Source organism: Pangasianodon hypophthalmus, chromosome 9 (genome assembly GCF_027358585.1).
Source record: "Pangasianodon hypophthalmus isolate fPanHyp1 chromosome 9, fPanHyp1.pri, whole genome shotgun sequence".
Taxonomy (NCBI): domain Eukaryota; kingdom Metazoa; phylum Chordata; class Actinopteri; order Siluriformes; family Pangasiidae; genus Pangasianodon; species Pangasianodon hypophthalmus.
In genome coordinates this window covers 20,909,831-20,932,584 of record NC_069718.1, presented here as the reverse complement: position 1 = coordinate 20,932,584, position 22,754 = coordinate 20,909,831, and the positions used below count along the sequence as shown (strand labels likewise).

At 39.0% G+C, this 22,754-nt stretch overlaps 1 protein-coding gene across 3 annotated transcripts in view; it reads left to right on the top strand.

The window, feature by feature from the left end:
• Nucleotides 1-22,754, top strand: part of cntn1a (contactin 1a) — a 69,698-nt gene that overhangs the window by 16,410 nt on the left and 30,534 nt on the right. For 2 of the 3 annotated variants that reach the window (XM_053236884.1, XM_026919280.3), the window contains exons 1-3: nt 13,990-14,148; nt 17,158-17,280; nt 18,728-18,757. In XM_053236884.1, the coding sequence (XP_053092859.1) occupies nt 17,226-17,280; nt 18,728-18,757 (85 nt within the window). In that variant the 5' untranslated portion in view covers nt 13,990-14,148; nt 17,158-17,225. Of the gene's footprint in view, nt 1-13,989; nt 14,149-17,157; nt 17,281-18,727; nt 18,758-22,754 lie in introns of those variants that run through there. The other variant, XM_026919279.3, reaches the window with a different exon arrangement.

Below are 22,754 nucleotides of genomic sequence, written 5' to 3'. Positions count from 1 at the left end.
ATTTGAAATAGCCAATCAATTTGGAGCATGGCGAAAGTAGTAAAAATTATCCACACCAAAAGATAAATAAAGCTTGCTTAAATGAAAAATTGATTTAGCTAACAAGATAGCTAACAAGAATGACAGTAAAATTATAGATGATTATTAACATTCATCTGTAATAATGAAGATTTTAATTCATGTTTTGTGGTATAAATGATAAATAATGAATGACAGAACACGGGGACAAATGATAAACGAGAGTCATATTTGTACCAGCATACGCTAAGCTGTCAGTTCCTACTGTTCCAGAGAGCGAGCTAGCTAACACACACTTGTTTACTTGTGTTCAACTTCACCTGGTGTTAAGAAACTAATTGTTGCATTAAATTAGAGGTCTAAAACATAATACAATATCAGAAATAGCAGCACATACTTAATTTATGGGGACAGCTGTAATCATATCAGCAGTTTTGTCTCCTTCAGTGTGGTTCCACATTATTTTACTGAATGCTATGTTAACGCTAGTCAATTTGCTTTATGAAGCTACCACACTCGCTCACACGTGGACGTTTCCTCTTCAGGTGCTCGAAGTTCAACCTGTTCAATATGATCAACCTGTTTTCAACAAAATACATACTGCGCTTCTTTCCAAAGTTTGAGAAAACCAGTAAAAATAATGATTATAAACCCAGTATCAGGCATCAGACGTTCACCAGAAGCAATAAACATCATCATTTAAGGTGTGCCATATTAGCATGTGATGACTAATACAAGAATTAGTTACAATTGCCTGTTGATTTTAACATGTATATGCTGCTTTAGCATGGAACCGCAGAAGTGACTCATTACTATATCATTTAATGGTGACTCAAGGACAATATGTAGGGCTGCACTTAATATGTAACCATAACAGGTATTCTAAAGCTCCATTACTACAGTTATGTCCTGCTATTATGCAAATCCCATAGTCGTGCCCCTTTTTCAGCACTGGCAATATGAAACATGTTTGACAAACACAAAGAAGTATGTTGCAACAGCAACATCATGAGTTCTACATCCACTTCTACATCAAATGTATCTCTTTCCACCCACTGCCCAGGTTTAAGCAGCAAGACCATGCGGGATTTTTTTGGTGCTGAGACCAGTAACACCAGCAACAGAATTACATTAGGCTTGTGAGGTTGTGTGCAATACACCATCATTCTTTTGTGCCCCCTAACTATCAGTGATTGATGATAGTATCACCTGTGGCTGTGGAGGGGTGTGGGCTGCAGCGACACAGAGGAGGGCCAGACATAAGTAACGTGTGCCGTATACATGGAACGTCATTACAGCAGGAACAAATGCCAGAAGCTGGTTACAAGTTGTCTGTACGTTCATAAAATTGAAATAATAGTATATACACTATGTGTGCATGTGCTCTGTGTTAAACAGCTCTGGAGGTACTTATTGAATTCTTGGATAGTGAAGTAGGCCTGATAAACAAGACGTTCTTTCATTTTCTTAAATTAAATCCCTGTTTATATTTTGTGAGCGAACACATTCACTGCTTTGTCTTTGTGGCAAGCATGGACAAAGGAAGCTAAGATGCATCAGAGAAAGATTTTTTTTCCTTCTGGTCAGAAGGCAGACCAGCATTTAAATAGTCTATTAAGGTTTGATACAAAATAGAAGCACATATTGTGAGATACAAAACAATTTATTTTTGCCTATCTTAAAGCTGCAGACATCACATTTTCCAATAGACATTTAAAATCGTCCAACTTGATGGCCATAGCAATAGTTGGAATCTGTCAGCAACCCTATCATCAGTCAGTCCAAGCCTATTTTAAATGACCTAATTTGTTTTCTTTTTACACTTCTAGATGGCTGGGATTTTGGCCAGATTGAGCAGTGATCAGTATGTGGTGCATCTCAAAGCTTGATTCAACAGGCACAGCTGCAGGAAATAAATAGATAATTTGCTTTGTTACAGATGTCATACATTTTGCATACTACACGTGATGTAAATATAAATATACATGCACTCACTGAATTTTGATTGTGATAATTTCTGGAAACCATCAAAGCAGTCACATTGTAGGCTAATTGTACAATTGGACAGAAATAACCATAAGACCTTTAGTAAGTATTCTGCTGCTATTGATACATTTGCAAAGTTAAATACAAATACTAAATCAGATTAGAGGGGCAAATTAATACACAGCCTAGCTGAGGTTGCAGGATAAGACCCCCCACTATGATCAGAGAACCTGATTGGTCAGAATTTTTTATTGATTAGGTATTAGATAAACAATTAATGAATTCATGGTGGGGTAGAGTTCATAGTTTAAGTTTCTCTAAATTAGTGTAGTGACTACTGGTCCCCAGATGCGTCATGACATAACAGCGTCATTTTTATTAAGATGACTAATGCACAGATGTACAGCTGTAGGATACATGGCAGATGGGGACAGCTGAGGTTGGCTGTAATTACAATACTGCTCGATAAAAATGTAACATGAGACAGTGGAACAGTGAACCGCACATGTGTCACTTGTCTGGTTATACATGAGTATCACTACCATGCAAACACTTGCAACTAGAGGTTGCACAGTCATGACATCATGATTATAAATCAGATGCAGCAGATGTTCTGGGTTGATAATCTTACCTTGTGCAAGACAAAAAAATAAAGGTCCAGAAAAGCGTCTGATGTAAATTGGCCATAGCTGTGCATTAGGTACCAACAATGAATATCTGAAAGGAAGTGCAGCAGCAGAACACAAAAATGAAAAACAAGTCTCCTAAAAGAACAGTGATAACAAGAGCGGGGTGAAAAGAAAGTATTTGTATTGGGAAGCATACTTAAAGTGTAGCCTAGGGTGTCCTGAACATCTCAATCTACCACTGAATGCACATCTCAACTACATACAAATTTAGGAAAGAGTCCCTTTGGGACGTTTTTAAATCTCTATTTCTCCTGCCACTACACAATAGACTGTGAGTTGCCATGGAAACAGCTGCACAGGTCTTGACAGTTAACTTCTGGGGTTTGATAATGGATTTACACCCACATACTACCGGAGAGACCTGACTGCAGCCAGACCTTGTCCCAATGACTCCCAGTAGACTGTCAGTGTTTCCTCAAACATGTTTTCTATGATAATGCTCTGCCAAGGTAAAATATACTTGGGATGACAATGTGAAATGATGCAGTTAAGATGGTTACTAAATCTGGTATAGACTAAGAATAAAAGTATACAGATATACACTCACCATCCACTTTATTAGGAACACCTGTACACCTGCACAGTCATGCAGTTATCTAATCAGCCAATCATGCAGCAGAAGTGCAGTGCAAAACATCATGCAGATACAGGTCAAGAGCTTCAGTTAATGTTCACATCAAACATTAGACTGTGGAAAAAAGGTGATCTCTGTGACTTAAACTGTCACAACAACAGAAGACCACTTCTGTCAGCCAAGAGCAGAAAGCTGAGACTGCAGTGGGCACAGACTCACCAAAACTGGACAGTTAAAGACTGGAAAAAGACTAGGTGATTTCTTTTTTCTAATATTTAACTGTTTGTAACGGTGAACCTGTGCCCATGATAGCCTCAGATTCCTGTAAATTGTGTAAATTTGTAAATTGTGGCCATGAAGGGATGCACATGGTCAGCAACAATACTCAAATAGGCTGTGGCATTCAAGTGATGATTGATTGGTATTAATGGGCCCAAAGTGTGCTAAGAAATCTTTCCCCACACCATTACACCACCTCCACCAGCCTGGACTGTTGATACAAGGGAGGTTGGTGTTCATAGATTCATGCTGTTGGTGCCAAATTCTGACCCTACCATCTGTGTGCCTCAGCAGAAATCGAGATTCATCAGACCAGGCTGCATTTTTCCAGTCTTCGGCTGTCCAGTTTTAGTGAGTCTGTGCCCACTGCAGCCTCAGCTTTCTGTTCTTGGCTGACAGGAGTAGAACCCGACGTGGTCTTCTGTTGTTGTAGCCCATCTGCCTTAAGGTTTGACATGTTGTGCATTCTAAGATGCTTTTCAGTACAGAGTGGTTATCTGAGTTACTGTAGCCTTTCTGTCAGCTCAAATAAGTCTGGCCATTCTCTGTTGACCTCTCTCATCAACAAGGCGTTTCCGTCCGCAGAACTGTCGCTCACTGGATGATTTTTTTCTTTATTGCACCATTCTGAGTAAACTCTAGAGACTGTTGTGTGTAAAAATCCCAGATCAGCAGTTATAGAAATACTCAAACCAGCCTGTCTGGCACCAGCAATCATGCAAAATCACTGAGATCACATTTTTTTCTCATTCTGATGGTTGATGTGAACATTACCTGAAGCTACTGGCCCGTATCTGCATGATTTCCTGCATTACACTGATACCAAACGATTGGCTGATTAGACAATTGCATGAATGGGTAGGTGTACAGGGGTTCCTAATAAAGTGTTCGGTGAGTGTATATAGACTATAGATCAGTGTATCTGTGTAAGCCAGTTACGAAGCAGTTAAAGAAATCACTTCACTCCTAGAGGTTTCTTGTTCTATTAAAGCACGCTGCAGACTTTGACACACATTCGTCAGTCTGATTCAAGTAGTGACCTATATCTCTCTTTATCAGAGGCAGTTATAACTCAAAATCGTTAGAGCATTCAGAAGCAATCGCTAACAAGCAGCCTAAAACCTCATAGTGGAAAGAATATGGGCCATAGCACAAGAGCAGAGAGATTTCTCTGGAATGTGATGGTTTGCAGGTCAGCTTTAAGTCTGATGTAACAAGAAGAAACTTTCAGACAATATACATATGGAAGAAACATGGTGAGGTCAGTGGTTTAGTTCTTTATCCTTAACCCCCCCCCACCCCGGTGTCTCCCTTCCTTTCACCCAAACACACACATGGCCAAGGATGATACTGGGCATCAGCAATGCAGCAGTGTGGGCATTAGGCTTCTCACAGGAGCTGGGGGTGGGGACGGGGCAAAGATTGGCATGTAACAAATGAATCAGTGAAGAAGAACTATATTGAGAAGTGCACAGCCAACACACCCACGCATACACGTATCAATGCATCTTGATATCTTGATATCTCTGCTGTGCCTCTTTCACACACACTGGCTGTATACTGTGTGAATCATAATGCACTGATGCAACAGTGTCAGGGCCAACGCCTCTTTCACCATCTCCATGCAACAAATCATAATTAACTATATTATCACTGTCAGTGAAGCAGTTATTTCTGCCTATATTTCTACAAATTGTAGCAAATTCAGAGTGACACACACAAATACAGCCATATTTCAGCAAACATGATACCAAAACTATTAACTATGTCAATAGACGTAATTATATTTAGCGTAATTTGAAAATTGGTCCAGTAAAACCCCTTGTGATGCTGACCCTGCCTCCCTGTATCTCTTCTTCACTGTGCACACACTGATCTGTCACAAATGTTATGAGCTGCAGCGTTGTTAAAAAGGCTGACAGCCGTGATGCTTATTTTTACCCGGGGTTTAGCCTCAGCTTCAGTACCCTGCTCCAAATCTACACTCAGCCGGAACACCAGGTCTCCCTTCAAGGTCAAAGGAGATGAATTCAAATACAAATCTTCATTTCAAAATCCTTGTAATGAATCATATAACTGCAGAGAATTGATGACCCAGAATTGATGACCAGATACTTGGCTGATATAACTGACAGTCAGGCTTTCTACTTCCATGAGAGCTAACTCCAACCAAGTGAACCTCTTTGTATGCTGTTGCAGTGAAAGTAGGTTAAATTCAGACATCACTGCAAAGCTGTTGTGTCTCAAGTTGGCGCTGACTGTGAGCTGAATTTGCCTGTGTGAGCAAGATATCCCTACTCCTGTAATGTCGGGATCAATAGGCTGTGGCTGTGATCAGCAGAGCAGTGTGGTTTCTCTGCACTGTATTAATCATGCATGTTGGGTTACGATGTCTGAGAGAAAACAGCAAACAGCAGCTCGGTGGGTGTGGGGTTGGTATTAGGCCTAGTAGTTTTCTGTGGGCATGGCAGGAGGAAGTGGACATCTGTGAATTCTGCCTTGGAATCTGGAATGTGTTTTGTTTTTTCCTCTAATTTAGTTTCCCCTTTTTCAAATTTGTCCAGTGTAATTTTATGTGATTTTTTACTATCTTTAATATCAAAAATGATCGTTTTTGTAATCTTTAAAACATACATTATAGCTTTAATTGGGCCAATATAACCGCATCTGTGAATTCTGCCTTGGAATCTGGAATGTGTTTTGTTTATTCATCTAATTTAGTTTCCCCTTTTTTCAGATTTGTCCAGTCTAATTTTATGTGATTTTTACTATCCGTAACATCAAAAGTGATCATTTTTTAATCTTTAAAACACACATGATAGCTTTAATTTGAATATCTTTATTTAATTTGGACTATTTATTCTCTCAGTCTCTCTGTCTGTCTCTGTGTCTCTCTGTCTGCCTCTCTCTGTCTCTCTCTCTCTCTCTCTCTCTCTCTCTGTATGTGTGTGTGTATGGATGGCTGCACTGGCTGCATGGTGAGGTGTGACTTAGCACCTTGCTTAGATTTAGTGTGAGCAGCTAAAGATGCTGACGGAGCGAGCTAAGCCAACAAAAGTCCCTGCTCCTAATCGCTTTAACATTAGTCCCATTCACAACTAGCTAAAGCAGTAGTCACACCAGACATGAATAAACCCTGCAAGGTGAAAAAGCCTGTTCACTTCAGTGGATGAGTATGATACTTGAAAATTGATACACAGTTCATTTGGCATCCACATCCTTAGATTTTGCTTTGCACAGGGTTTGTTTAGCTAATCACCGAAACATGGGCCAACAGAAAACAAAAGCACGGTGAAGGGGTCATGTCTTTCTGAAAAACTCAACAATTGCTTATTAATACTGTTTCATATACCATCAGACTGAGTGGATAATGCTAGCTGTTCACTGAACTAATACTTTTCATCCAGAAACACATCACACAAGGACCGCCCATAATCGCCTGATGATGCTCCATCCCATAAGGTGAAAATCCAGGGTACTTTGTGTTTCTTAAATTGCACCTGGTTTCATTTCCTTGCTTTGCTTTCTCGTTTTTAGCTCCTCCCTCCAAGGAAGTGATGAAAGGATGCAAGGAGAAAAGGAAAGTAGGACAAATGCATTTACCAGATGAGACAATCTTGCTCACTGAAGTGCAAACAAGGAGATAACCAATGGTCATACACAGGCTGAGAGTAAACAACGCCTCAGAAATCAGAAATCAGAAACAATCAGAAATCAGAAAGGCTAGTATGTGACCATGTGCATTATAAAGTGCATGGATAGGAAGTGATCAATACAACTAAGGGAGAATTCTTAGAATTTAGGGTAGAGTGCCCACTTTTGGCATGACAGTGATCTATCCTGGATGTATCTGACACCGCTGTTAAGTTGTTTCCCATGAAAAGACTGAAAAAAGAATAAAATGCATCTTCTTTTGCCTAAACCTGATTATTCTTGGCTAGTTTCAAGTGTTTTTGTATGGATTTTTCTGCAGTTGGGGTGAGAATTTTGCTGAAACGTGGCAAACCTGCCCACAAGCTTTGAAGAGCGGTTCTTTAAAAAGCGGCACAATAAGGTACAAGAAAAAAACAAAAACATTTTCTGTTTAGTCCTGTCTGATCCCAGGTCCGATGCACACACCTAGACTGAAGCTGGCAAAAAATATCTGTATTTTTTGTTTATTTCGGGTACATTATTTGTTCAGTCCAAATAATGAATTCATATTCAATTACATCCCTATTCAAATAAAGCTACTCATCTGAACAGTGTATGTGAACAATAACTGTCAGAATGCAGAGCATTACTATTCCGCACCTCACTGTGACTTCCTTCTAATGGCTCTGCATGCATGCGTAAAGCAGATATAGTCTAAAATGGGAGTTCGAATTAGACACTGCTATCAAGGGACTAGCAGCGCCGGTTGGGTTAGCGAGTATGATGCTGAAAAATTTTCCTATGCTGTGGTGTACACTTACAGGATTAGCCTTCTGTTCCACCGAACAACACATGTATTTCCTCAAACATCATGTGTCTGCTACAGATAATTGTACGGTAGATGTTTATGACAGCTATTATGCATCTGCTTGAGTGTAATCGTCCGTAGAACATGTTATTTCTTTAAGGTGTGCACTTACAGTCATGAGGTTTTTTTTTTGTAAACGGTTGTTTTAATTCTAAAGTTGTAGTAATTTATTGACTTGGGTGAAACACAGATTTTCTCTGGGGCTTCTAATCCGATTATACAGTCCTGTCTTTGCCTGAGACTTTGCAGTTAATTAAATGTTGAAGGGCCGTTTTGCTTTGCTCTAAATAAACAGAAGAGCCTTATGAGGCAGCCTCAGGTTAAACCCTTCCACTTTTCCTCTCTTGCAGACGCAAAATAAAAATTCCAATAGCTTTGCTAACCAGAAAGAGCTTCATCAGTCTTAATGGAAAGCAACATTTAGGTAAATAAAATCATGTTATTTTGTCCTTGTTGAGGGTTCTTAGGGTGTCTGGTCAGTGGAATAATTAATGTTCTTAAAAGCCAAAACCCAATAAGAAGAGAAAATTAGTGCAATTATGTTCAATATATTTCATTTAAAGAGAAGGCTTTTACCATTTTATAGTAAATGGTATTGACTAATTGTGATGGAGTGATGGAGCTTTAATGTTTAATTAAGCCATTAGTTAAAAAAATCAGTTTAATTTCCTGCTCATGTGTGTCATTTCAAGAGAACATCCTGTCACAGTGTCTTTTACAGGAAATGCTCGATTGAAGTAGCCTCAATAACAAATGCATGGCAGTGAGTGTTTCGCTGTATCCCATATTTCCAGCTTAACAAACAATCAGTTTATTCTATCTGAAGAATTCTGCTTAGTCAGAGGACTCTACACTATCTTATTTCTCTCCCAGCATTTTGGAGAGTTAATAGGCCTTTTCTGGCAAGAGCTGGAACCCACAATCTGTTGCTTGAAATCTAAACACCAGGCCATGTGCAATGTACAGTTGATATGTCTATATGCACACATCAAGGAATGTAAAACTATTCTTTTTTTTTTAAATTAAATAATTTTATTAAAAGATGCATATCCTGTACGTGCTAGCAAACTTTAGCTGTTCCATTAAATTAAAACTTATTTCCCTCTTCAGTGCACCTGATTTGCTTCAGTAAGATAGATTGTAATGAGCAGGGGAGACAATGCAGTGATATGGGATAGTCAGTGAACAGAACATGATTACATCCACTCAAATCCAATAATCCTAATCAATCTCTGGCACTATTTATTTTCTCCTGACTTCCTTACATTTTATCTCAGGGCATTGGCCAGTCTCTCTCTCTCTCTCTCTCTCTGTCTCTGTCTCTCTGAGTAACTCAGTCATGTCCTCTGAAAATGAAAGAAAAACACAAATTTAGCAGATGCAGATGTACTGAAGCAAAAATATTCTGCCTATATTACATGACATTTAAACTGTAAAAATGAAATGATATGTTGTAAACCAGCTGTAATAATAAAGTTCAGTGAGATGCAGCCAACTGTAAATGTAATCTATGGCTCAGTGAAGTTCAAGAAAGAGACATGAAAGCAATAGGAGCTCCAGCACCATACTCTCCATAACCCAGTTTTTATTGTTTGTACCCAGTTTGTATTGTTTATTTAATATACTACATATGTAAAGTGCAGTGTGCAGATATAAAGGAAGAGTTTCCCAAAGAAAGAAAGAAAGAAAAAGAACATTTCGATGAAGGCACATTATGGGTAAAGTCTGAGACAAATGTCAGCAGAGAAGTTGATGACCTTGTAATTTATTTCTGAATAAAATGCATTTTAATAAGTAGCTTTTCCTTAAAATTGTTTTCCCAAACAAGTACTTTTCATTTAAAACTTAGGAAAAGCAGCCAACAAGCACTTTTAAGCACAGGTTTAAGAAAAGCACCCCGACGAAGCTCTCTTTTGAAGCTGGTTGCAAAGCTTCATCAGGAGTACAGTTAATTTTTAGTTAATTAGTTTTAGGTAATTAGATTTGATTTGTTTGACGTTTCTTGGTCTCTGCATGTATTAACTGCATATGTGTTTCATAGTGTTAGTGTCATCATTACTAGTCTAAAATAATACAAAATGAAAAAAAAAAATGAAGAAAACCCTTCTATGAGCACGGATGTCCAAACATTTGACTGGTTTGTAATCTCAAACAGGCTTAATGATGTGTTTTCTGAAGCTATTAAAACACAGTCTTGCTGTAATTAAACTGTGCTAGAGTTCTATTGGAACCAGAAATGACTGTGATTGTTGTGTTCTCATCTGCCTAGATGAACCATACTGAGAGGACACTTGCAACAGAGTTTGATTCGAATGGTCCAATCACTGGATATATGAAAGCACTTACACAGATTTCAATAAAAATTGACAAAAGTACACCACAGTTTACATTAGGATTGATTGAGATGATGACATTGTAATTGTAATATAGGCTTTTTCTGTTCTTTTCCTTACAAACAATTTATGTGCAGGGGAGGCATGGTGGTGCAGCTCCAGCTCAAGGGTCTGGGGTTGAATCCTGAGCTCTGGTTACTATCCATGTGGATAGATAGATATGGCTTGGCTGATTTGCTACATCTGGGGACTCTGGAGAATTACAACTGTGCCAGAGTGATGTGTGTGAGCTTCATCAGGCTGATTGCTAAAGCTGTGCTAACACTTTAGGTGCAGTCTCTCAAGGCCTGGCTCACTACTGCGGTGATTGCTAGATTGATCGGTATAATGTTGTGAAAGAGAAAAGACTGGACGTGAGCTGTAGTTTAGGGGATTAGAAATTCCTTCTCTACCAAGAGAGTTGTTGCTTATAAAGAAGACTAGCATCAGTGTAGGTGTCTTTCTCTCCAAGGACTAAATCTCTTCTCTTCTTAGCTTGGGTTGCATTTCCAACCTGCACTGCTCGTTTGTGTGAGACACAATGGAGCCAGAGGATTTAGGACAGTTGGCAGCTTACTCATTTCTAGGAGGTGTAAGAGCTCTCAGCTTCCCCGTTCCCTGAACCTGTATGAGGGCTATAATAAATATACAAGGCTCTTTTTAAAAAAAATCTAAATAAATGATTTATGGTCATATTAAAATGCTGTTTTGTGTTGGCATAATGTTGGGTGTCATTCTCTAATCCAGAGGTGTAGCTATGTTATATATGTTTAAACCTTTACACTAGATATTGTCACTCAAAGCAGTAGTTCATGATATGAATGAACTGAGGCATGAACTGAAGAATAATGCCTAAATTATGAAGCTTTTGTCAAATTGGCAAATTCTTTGGGGATAATTAGTGATACTGATGGACTGGACATCAGTTTTATCCCTGTGATAAAATGTACAACGATGTATAATTTTATATATCGTACAACAATAGGGCGGCACAGTGGCAGCATGCAGCGCTGCCTCTACTCATAACCTACTCCCCGGGTTGATTCTGAGCTCTGTGTGAGGTTTTGCATGTTCTCCCTGGGTCATCAGATTTCCTCCCACCGCCCAAAAACGTGCAGGTAGGTGGAATGGCTACACTAGTGTGTCAGTCTGTGTGTGTGGTGCCCTGCGATGGACTGGCATCCTATCTAGGGTGAAATCTCCTGCCCAATGCCCAGGTTTCCTGGCATAGGCTCTGAATCCACTGTGCCCCTGTGCCCCTATCCCTGACCAGGATAAAGCGTTTTCTGCAATTAATGAATGTACAACAATATAATATACAGTATGCGATAATATACAAATCATCATTTTGTCAGATACATGTTAGTTTAAACAGCTAGAATATTCTTTGTAGATTTGGCTGAGGTAAACGTTATTATAGTAGATTGACCATGTTGGTAGCTAGGGGGTTGGGCATCTGACATAAAAATAAGGGGGAAGGGCTTTTGCTACTAATTTTACCAAGAGGGTCACACACACCCACACACACACACACACATGGTTATCTTTACAGTTCAGAGAACAGCTTTAGTATCAGACTATTCTGCATAATGCTAGGAAATATAAGGAAGGTGATTAGATCTGCACAGTGTCACAGCTTCGTTACTTTGCTTTTTATTTTCTGTTTAAAGAGATCAAATTTATGGCTCTGAGATTTAATCAAAATTAGTGACTGTAAAAAAATAATGATGAACTAATCTGATATAACCTAAATATCAGATGAATATGAACTTTCTTGTTTGTTTGTTTTTTTAGTTTGCCAGATATAAGGGATAATTATAGGTATAATACTTCTTTTAAAGCAGGAGAAAGAGTAAATTCCCGAAGTTGCAGACTACAGCTCCCATCATCCTCAGGCCATGACTTCATCACAGTCCCTGATCCAGCTCCTATTACCGCTGACAGTCATTGGATTATTAATGACACTAACCGGTTTGCAATCAGACATCTCCCTATAAATAACACAAACTCTCAGTGTTACTTTTGCGAAGTCTTGCTCTAGAATTGTGCTTATGATGATGCCAAGCCTTTGCTACTTGCCTGTTTTGATTAATGTTTGACTATAGCCTCAGAGTCAGTCTTGACTCTATTTTTCTGTCTGCTTCATGACAGTTGTCTAGGTTTAGGCATTTTACTGTTTAAGTGTATAAAAGAACTGAATAAAACCTGAATTACCTTAATTTATCTATTATTTTATTTAACTGTCAACTGTATACTAGATTAGATGTGAGCCATAACCTCTTAAATGGTTTAGATAAATGCTAAACGCATGTTGATGTTGAGATCATGGCATCCATCACCCTATTGCTATTGTCCTGTCTAGAGGCCCACGCAGTATGAATAATGAACATCAGCATGACATGCAGCACTGTCAGTCCTCACTGAAAATAGTGTTTAGCTCTCCTGTCTGGATGGACACTTCATCATGAATGCGTGCCTTTATTCGTGGCCGTACTGATAGTGATGTGGTCTGCTGTCCAATGCTGTCACGTAAAGTGTCTCTTGTTTATGGATAAGGGCTGGCAGTCATTGTGATGGTGGATTTATGGGTTTCTCCAGGACCCTGGCTGCAAGCTGTGGAATTGAATATTGAGGTCCTGGACACGTCAGCTTTTTGCCCACTCAATAACTAGCTCCCAGCATTTTTTAGCAATGCTTCAGTTACTGCCACCTGCATATCTTGCAGTTAAAACAGCATCGCTGGTTGAACTGAAATTGGTTTATTCTATCGTCGTAGCACAATAAGAGTTGAGTAAGTGCTGAAACTGATATACTAATATACTGACACCATGAAAATAAATCTAAAATAAAGGTGTATATAATGCTGTAAACTGCTCTGCATAGGTAGTTACTTGTAAAAACGAAAAAGAACTTCTACATATTATTCAGCATTATACCTACCGCATAATAGTGGGTATGCAAAGAGTATTGTTATTCTTTGAATTTTATAAGATAAATTTTACAGACAAATTAGCCAGTCTGACAAATCAAGACCAGGTAGAGTGTGTTTTTACTATAATAAATATGGCCTTAGCTTTGTTTTGGTTCTTCTGTAAAGTGTGAAAAATGTTAGCAAGGTCTCAAATCATAAATAGCACTTCTATATTAATCACACAATTCTGCAAAAAGCTCAAGGTTTCAGAGTTGCTTGGTTGGTTTCGCCTTTCATTTCTATTTCTGAAGGCTTCTCGAGTGCAGCAGTATTGAGTTAGCATTTTTGTATTGCAGGTGCTGTGTTCCCTCTGGGCTGTCTTCCCTCTAATAGAGTCGGATATACGAGGTCCAGGCACTCTTCTATAATGGAATCATTTAGTAGCTCTGTTGGGATGCTAGCCTTCCCCAACTCTATAGAAATCCATTTATTTAGATGAAGATACAGCACAGCAGTACATCCAGTACATCCTCCTTAACAAAATGGAGGATCCTCTAAACAGATAATCTGGAAAATCATGTTTGTGTCTGTACTGACCATTGCTGCTTGTTGCGCTAGTGATCAATGTTTGCTTAATAATTTGCAGGACTGGAGAAAAAGACCTTTAGACCTTCAAAGGTCTCTTCTTTTCTGGTCCAGCCGGTGACAGTACACGCTATAAAGATATGCAGATACAGGTCAAGAGCTTCAGTTTATGTTTACGTCAAACATGAGAATGGGGAAGAAAATGTGATCTCAGTGACTTTGACCATGGCGTGGTAAGTGGAGGTACTCCGGGTGGAAAAGCGTTGTTTATTTATTTATTTTTTTTCGGATGTTACTGAAGCAAGGAGTACCATTTATATGGAGATGGTATCAGTTTGAGCGACTAACTTTGCTAACTTACGGTTCTACTAACTTACTGTTACTTCATTATGTATCTGCAAGACGAAGCATAAAGAGAGTGAACCAATCCATTTGCTCTGTTGTAATATTGAATCATCTGCTGTTGGGGACAATTGGCTATAATTTTGCTGGTGATAGTGTTACTGAGCCTGCTGATAAAATGTGATAAAGGCTATTTCTTGACTCTGTGTCTCAGAGATAGGCCCAATGGTCCATACCTACTCATACCTGACAATAGTATTCACTGGTACTTAAGTCTGATAGCTGCTTTATTTCTAGGAATACTGATGTTTAAATAAAATACGCCTGTCACTCTTTAGTGAAGGAAAGCCATGAATACTGCTGATGCCCTGGGATAATCAGAGAGATTTGATTTTTAATGCATTTTTTATTTTTAATTTTACCATGTGTCCATATGTAAGTGTAAGGCAGGAATGTGTGTATGTCACTGTCACTGTTTCAAGACTGCATGCTGGTATATTGTTTGCTTTAGTAAAACCTTTGACTAGATGACCATAGCTCCCTGTGGATCATGGTGTCAGTGGGCTGCCAGATGCAAATTTGTATAGACTAATTCATTGTCACTAAAAGAGGCCTAGCAAATACAACTGCTCCTTTTGAGGGGTGTTGCTAGGAAACCATCAGTGTGAAGATGAAATCCCCACTGTGTGTCTTGGTCCAGCTGCAAAGCTAAGCCACTACATGTGTGTGTGTGTGTGTGTGTGTGTGTGTAATGCCATGACACATGGATTTCGCAGTCCAACAGCTGTAAACAAATGCTTCTAATCTTATTAAATGGGCCTCATGACCATCCAGCTTCCAAAAGAAATGTCCATTTAAATGTAATTCATAGCACAGAGGAATATATCATGATTATAGTACTTTCTTTCTTTGATGTTAATTTCTTTGATGTTAATACTAGTGACCTTATTCTTTCAGTCACTACCCACAGCTCATGACCATAGGTGAGGAAAGGGATGTAGATTGACCAGTAAACACAGAGCTTTGTCCACAATCTGATTCCACCACAGACCGGTACAGCGACTGTAACACTGCTGCTGCTGACCTGATCCGATTTTCAATATCAAGCTCTTTTTTTCCATTCACGATTGAGATCCCAAAATACTTTTCCACTAGGGAGTAAGGTCTTTTCCCCTCACCTGAAGGGAGCATCCCACTCTTTTCTTGGAGAGAACTATGACATCGGACTTGCAAGTGATGGTTTTCATCCCAGCTGCTTCACAAGCAGCAGCAAAATGTTCAATGTGCAAAAGGTGCATGTCAGAGGTCTACTTTGGATGGTGCCACAGATCATCTGGAAATATCAGGGATGTTACCCCTACACTCCTATACTGGACACCTCTCAAATGTTGGCTGCATCTTGATATCTCATTCATGAATTCATGAACAGGAGTGGAGACAAGACACACCCTTGACAGAGTCACTTCGGGTATCGGCTTGACACCAAGAATTTGGATGCAAGTCTTAGTGGAGTACCTCCAACACCAAATGTTGAGGCATAAGATAATAGACGTATTATCATGTGTAGGCTGAATAAATGTATTTCCCTGTCCCCTCACAAAGCTGTGAAAGAGTCCACTGTTCCACTGCCTGGGTGGAACCTGCATAGTTCCTCCTGAATCCTAGGTTTAACTACAGGATGTGGTCTCCACTCCATAACCCTTGCATAGACTTTTCCTGCAATGCTGAGGGGATTCCGTTATAATTGGAATACACCCTCTGCAGCCACCATGGAGGTTTCTAACCACCATAGTAACCTCAGCCACAGAAATAGACTCCAATACACCAGAGATTTCTGGCACTGGCTTCCCAAAGGTAGGTCAGGTCCATTGGATTAAGGAGCTTCTCAGAGTGCTCCTTCAATTGCTCAGCAATATCCCCAGTCAACACTCAACACTCCCCAGCACTTGCTCAGCAGAGTTTGTGCAGGGTCTCGCCTCCCTCTCCTGAGGCATCGAGCGACTTGCCAGAAGATCTTTGGGGCCACTTGAACGTTTTTTTTTTTTTCCCGTGGCCTCTCCAAACTCTTCCCATGTCCAAGCTTTTGCTTCTGCAACTGCATTTGTCACAGCCCTTCTGTCTCTCCTATGCCTCTCAACTGAATCAGAAAACTCTTCTTGGCCCAAGGTCCTCTAGTACCAAGTGCACTTATGAGCAGCCTTGTGTTCAAGCACAGTGTTTGTTAAAATATGTGTCCTCTTTAGTATTATTCAAATGATGGTCTTATACATTTATACAGTATATTCACATAGTAAAATGGCTAACCATTTAAACAATATCTGTGGCTTGTTTCTTCTTGTTTCCTGACTCACTTGCTTCACTATTTTAAAACGTATGTTGCTTGTCACCATGACTCCCCCATGCCTACTGAGTGTGTCAGTCTCAGTTTGTGATTCAGGAGCATTCATTTCCCCATACATTCCCCAAAGCATATGTTGCCAAAAAATCTGTGACTATCGCCTCAGCATGCCACTCACCTACATGTCAAAATGTCAGTTTTGATTTCTAAAAAATTGTTTTGCTGGAGGTGGTCTGTGCGCATCTTGGGTATGCAGGAAAGTCTTGTTTCCTGTTTATGTGTTAAATTGCCTGCTGATTGTAAAATCTTTTAACTGAAGCAAATGAATATAGAAGCATTTTGTTATCAGAAGAATAAGTTTCATTTCATTGCAAAGTACTGAATATTATGGATAAGAAATGAATGAGAACTGCTTATTTCAATTCTTCACTAGTATTGTGCTCTTAATGCTTTGAGCAAGAAGCTATTGCATGGTGCATTAGTTCAGAATTTAACATTAGTCTCCAGTATATCTCTGGCTTGCTTCTTGCTCACATTAATATGTTTGTCTTTTTGCTTTTAGGAACCCTGCTAATGTCACAACAGCTTCCACAGTAAGCCCTTGTCTCGGAGCACCTTCACCCCAGAACCATGTGTCATCTTACGCCTCTCCTGCTCGCACTGTCCCTTGCACTCTCCTCCAGTCGTGAGTATTCCTCACAGTGTTGTCTGTTCTTCTTTTTCCCCTCCTCTACAGCTCCCATTCCTTGCTCCTTTTCTAATTCTCCCTGTATAGTCAACACAGCAGTGGGCTCCTGGTCTGCTAGCTCTGGTTAATTGCATAGAGATTAGAATGTGGCTGTCGTCTCACATTAGTCCATCAAGAGACGATCCAACTGATTAGGAGCAGCAATTTCATATCCGGCAGAAGAAAGCTATGCTCACTGGGCCAAAGCCAGAGAGTTACAGATAATGCCAAGCAGAGGGCATCTCCTGGGCCCATGAGATACTGCTGCAGTGTATTACCTCCTGTCTGTTTAGATGAAACTGACTGGTTTCAGCTGCTCTCAGGGTCTAATATAGCAAGGATGGCATCTGTGTCTTTGTATGAGTTTGATGTCCAGAGTTTGCAAGACATTTTATAAAGGAAAATGTCTAGCATCAAACTGAGCAAGGGGAATTTGTTCATTTTTCTTTTTGGGGGGATTTCCCCCCATTTTTTCTCCTTAATTTGGTCACCTGCCAATTCCTCCCACCAACCAGCTCCCCTGCTGTCATACGATAGCAAGGGTTAGGGGTAAGGATAACACATGCTTCCTCCGAAGCCAGCCATCCATATCTTTTGAAAATGATCCTCATGCTGGGCAGTGCGTCACAGGGCAGCACTCGGAGGAAAGCGCTATCTGCCCTCTTCTGCACACATGAGCTTACAGTTGGCTAGTGTTGCATTAACAGGGGAGACAGATTATGCCACACCTATGCCTCTTATGCCAAAATTAGGATAAAGCTGGGAACTATGAATATTCTTGTTAGCTGTTAACAGGACTGACGTGCTGGGATCAAACGAGGTCGCCATTGTTCCCAGCCATCAACCTTTTATTTTCTACTAAGTGATAGCATTGTTCCTGATCTGCAAATCCTAAACCCATATTAGAGAGAGGAAGAGACAGAGAGAGATGCACCCACACAGAAAGCCAAAAATACACCCAGGGACATAACACCCATAAGCCTCAACTGATCAGCTTAATTGTAAGTCGCTTTGGATAAACTTATCGGCTGAATAAATAAATTTTAGAGTAGCTATTGTTATGCACAAAGCAGGCCATGTAACTAATTAGTGAAACTGTTTCCAGATTTAAAACAGTAATAATAAGTGAATAATAATAACAATCATATATATGATATAATGTAAATGATATTATATTAAATAATAATAATAATCATATAATCTTACAATTCTCACTGAGTTCATCAAATATTTACAGTGTATTTTGGGCCTCAAATTCCAAAAGCTTTCCGTTATATATAGTATATATACAGTATATAATAGAATAGATACTATACTATACTAAGCACTAGCTTTTAGTCCTTTAAAATGATAATGACCTTTCGTTAAGATGAAATCAGCACTTAGTTTTTTTTTTCCCTTCCAGCTGCATATGGTGAAGCTGCTGGCATCTTTGGTGAGTATGATCAATATTTTACCTTAGTGGCTGTTTAGTGTGTCTGATATCCACACAGTTGTTTATGTGAGCAGAGTATCAGTTGATGCAGTCCCAATGCACAAGGCAAAGACAGTCAAACAGCATGAACAATGTGTGTGAGTCTATGAGGGCCTGAAACACATTAGTACTGCATCTCTTGAGCAATCAAACCAAACAGTTCAATTCAACTTGTTGATTTGGGGATGCGGATATAAAAGGAATTCAGAGTTTTAAAGATCCAAGGCCAATCCAGCAGGAGGCAGAGGCAAGAATGATGCTTGTTGTTTATTCAGGATTCATTCATAGCAATCTCAGTTCAAATTTAAATTCAGAAACGACAGTAATATGGAGGCAAATGATATAAGATGCTCACCGTTAGGGCTGTAATAATTGATTATTCAGCAGAATAAAGGCGTGACTATTTTAATATTCCGTAAGGATAAGAAAAGCTCAAGTTTATCTTAATGATTTACCTTGCATTTTATTGGTAACTCTGTGGTATGAATGATAAATGATCTACAACAGAGCATGGGGATAAATGAAAAATGAGGCTCATATTTGTACCAAAACCAGCGATGTGCGTAAACAACGCTGTAGGCTGGGCTTCCTACAGCTCCAGAGACTGAGCACACTGTCGGTTACTGGCAGTCAATTTCAGCCTCTCAGCAATGCTAGTTAACAGACTGGAGCAGTACAGGAAGTTTATTCAAATTGTACCTGGCATTAATTGTTACTGTCACATTAAATTAGAGGTCTAAAATGTGAAACAAATTTCAGTGTAATATTATTAGAAAATGTATTGAATATTTGTTGCAGCCCTACTTACCATTTTCCTTGGATTTGGATTGTCTGCCAGTCACACCAACACACATGCAAAAGCACACCCCTCTATTTTTCCATCAAAGCCTTGACAGGGTCGTGTGTTCTTTGGCAGCCAGACATTTCACTTTTGATCCCTTTTGTGCATTTGACTCTTGCTCCTATATGCACTGTTAAAAACCTGAGGAACTAGTGTGGTAGCTGCCTTCTTATGGTCTTGGTATTGCTTGCATTGTTTTCGTGCTCACTCTGTATGTAAAGCAACAGGAATGGTTCTGTGAGATATTTATAACTTTCACACATCTGCATCTTGGTTATTTTTTGTAAAAGTGTCATAATGTACTAACAATGGGAGACTAGGTGAAGAACGACTTAGAGATTCAGATCTAGAGCTAGGGTCAGAATCCTGTTCACACATGATAGGTTTTAAAAGCGTTTGTCTGAGAGTTGTGTTCATATTATCATTTTAACAAATCTAAGTGAATTACAGTTGCATCAATGTATTGGAGTTTCATTTTGAATGTGCACAATGATAGTATGTAAATGGATTTTTTTTCTTTATTAGTATGGATCATTAGCTGCTTTAAGTATTAATAGCTACATTCACATGCAGCTGTAAGATTTGACTGTTCCAATCAGAGTTCCAACTGTAAATGAACAAGTTCATGTTACAAATTCTGAAATATATAAAATTAGTCTCATATATATATATATATATATATATATATATATATATATATATATATATATATATAAACTGATTAGCCATAAAACCACCTGCCTAATATTGTGTAGGTCCCCCTTGTGCTGCCAGTACAGCTCTGACCCGTCAAGCCATGGACTCCACAAGACCTCTGAAGGTGTGCTTCACCAAGATGTTAGCAGCAGATCCTTTAAGTCCTGAAAGTTGCTAGGTGGGGCTTCCATGGATCGGACTTGTTTGTCCAGCACATCCCACAGATGCTCGGTCGGCTTTGATGAGTTTAGAGGCCAAATCAACAACTTAAACTCTTTGTCATGTTCCTCAAACCATTCCTGAACAATTTTTGCAGTGTGGCAGGGTGCATTATCCTTCTGAAAGAGGCCACTATCATTAGGGAATACTCTTGCCATGAAGGGGTGTACTTGATCTACAACAATGTTTAGGTAGGTGGTATGCATCAAATTAACATCCGCATGAATGCAAGGACCCAAGGTTTCCCAGCAGAACATTGCCCAGAGCATCACACTTGCTTTCTTTCCATAGTGCATCCTGGTGCCATCTCTTACCCAGGTAAGCGACACACATGTGCCTGCTTACAGTGTGATTCAACAGACCAGGCCACCTTCTTCCATTTGCCGGTTCACCGGGTGTCCTTCCTTGGACCACTTTTGGTAGGTACTAACCACTGCATACCGGGAACACCCCACAAGACCTGCGGTTTTGGAGATGCTCTGACCCAGTTGTCTAGCCATCACAATTTGGCCCTTGTCAAAGTCTCTCGGATCCTTACGCTTGCCCATTCCTGCTTCCAACACATCAACTTAGACAACTGACTGTTCACTTGCTGCCTCATATATCCCATATTCATATACAGTGATATATATATATATATATATATATATATATATATATATATATATATACAATATATATTTTATATTGTGTTATATTGTGTTCTGCTTGTTACAATCATGCCTTTTGTCACTGTGATTTAGTCATATGTGGCCTAAAACTTGGCACTGAGAGAGTCTACCATAAATAAGCCTTGACCTAATGGTTCCAGAAAGCAGTTTGCATTGGATTAGATCACAGGATTTAACCCAGATTGTGGAACTTTTATTAGAGCTTGCTGGCTATTGCTAGGTCTGAAAAAATAATAGGTTTGTTTATATATCCATTTACTGGATTCTCATTACCTAATCCTCAGCTGTTATTGGTGTTCCTGGCAGTTACAACTTGATAAGTGAATCCAAGGATTGTCAGTCACTGGATTATTGTTGAAGGCTGTACTATGCTCATATTCACACAGGCCCATTATTTGCCTGTTATTTAATAGAGAACTGAGTTATTTAGTGAATTGCCTCATTCAGTTCAACAAGGAGTATTCATATGCAGGACCACATTTTATTGCTGCAATCTGCAAATTTCTGAAATTTCTGAAAATTAAATTCTAATAATAACGATAAGCCTTTAACTATAAAGCATGTTAAAGGGTTTTGTTTGCATATCCTAACATGCTTCCCATATTAGCAGCAAATATGTTTTTGAAATTTTAATCTTACACACAGAGTCATTTTGCTACACACACTGTAATTATGTAACACATAATGTAATTCATCTTTGGCACACGTTCAGTAGTTAGAAGCATTCACAATTAACGATCTTTCAATGAAATGTAATGCTCTCATGTATATGTTATGTTTTGTCATAAATATGAAACACACTACCAGGATGTAACCAATAAATGGCTGTTAGAGGTCAGGTGATTGTGACCTCTGATGGTGAGGACATATTTTACAGGCCCCACTCCTACTTCTTTACAGTTCGACAGACATTAATAAAGTAGATGTTCTGAGGAAAAAATGGTTTCTGTGACTCTCACAGGCTCTATAATCAATTACTATAAAAATAACAATTGGTCTGAATGTGTTAACCAATACATAGCACACCTGTTTTGTGTGTACACCATACTCAGTGGACAAAAAGGAGCAATAATGCTATTAGAAGATTGAAACCAGGAAAGCCTAGAATAAACTTCATTATGGCTTACTGCTAGGAGGGAATAAACTGGTACGTAATTCATTTTTAGCACAAATAATTGATAAATTATGATTTGATAAATAATATAAAATGTTTTCTAATTATTGCATTTTTTAAAAAAATATTGTGTAACACATCATCATTCTGAAAATGAAAAATGAAAACTTTCATAATTGCATATCAATGATCAAAATAATCATTTTTAGCTGTAGAATCACACAGTGCGGATGTAAAAGCCTTTATGAAAATCCCAACAAATTCAGTGCTGGATAAATATAGTTTTAAATATATATTTCATTATGCAGACCAAAACCCATGAAAAGAAAGAGAGAGAGAAGTTGAAGTTGACTTAAGGAATATGATATTATTGATTTGCATTTCAAAAGAGCTCTTAATGCTTGTGCTTTTTGTGTT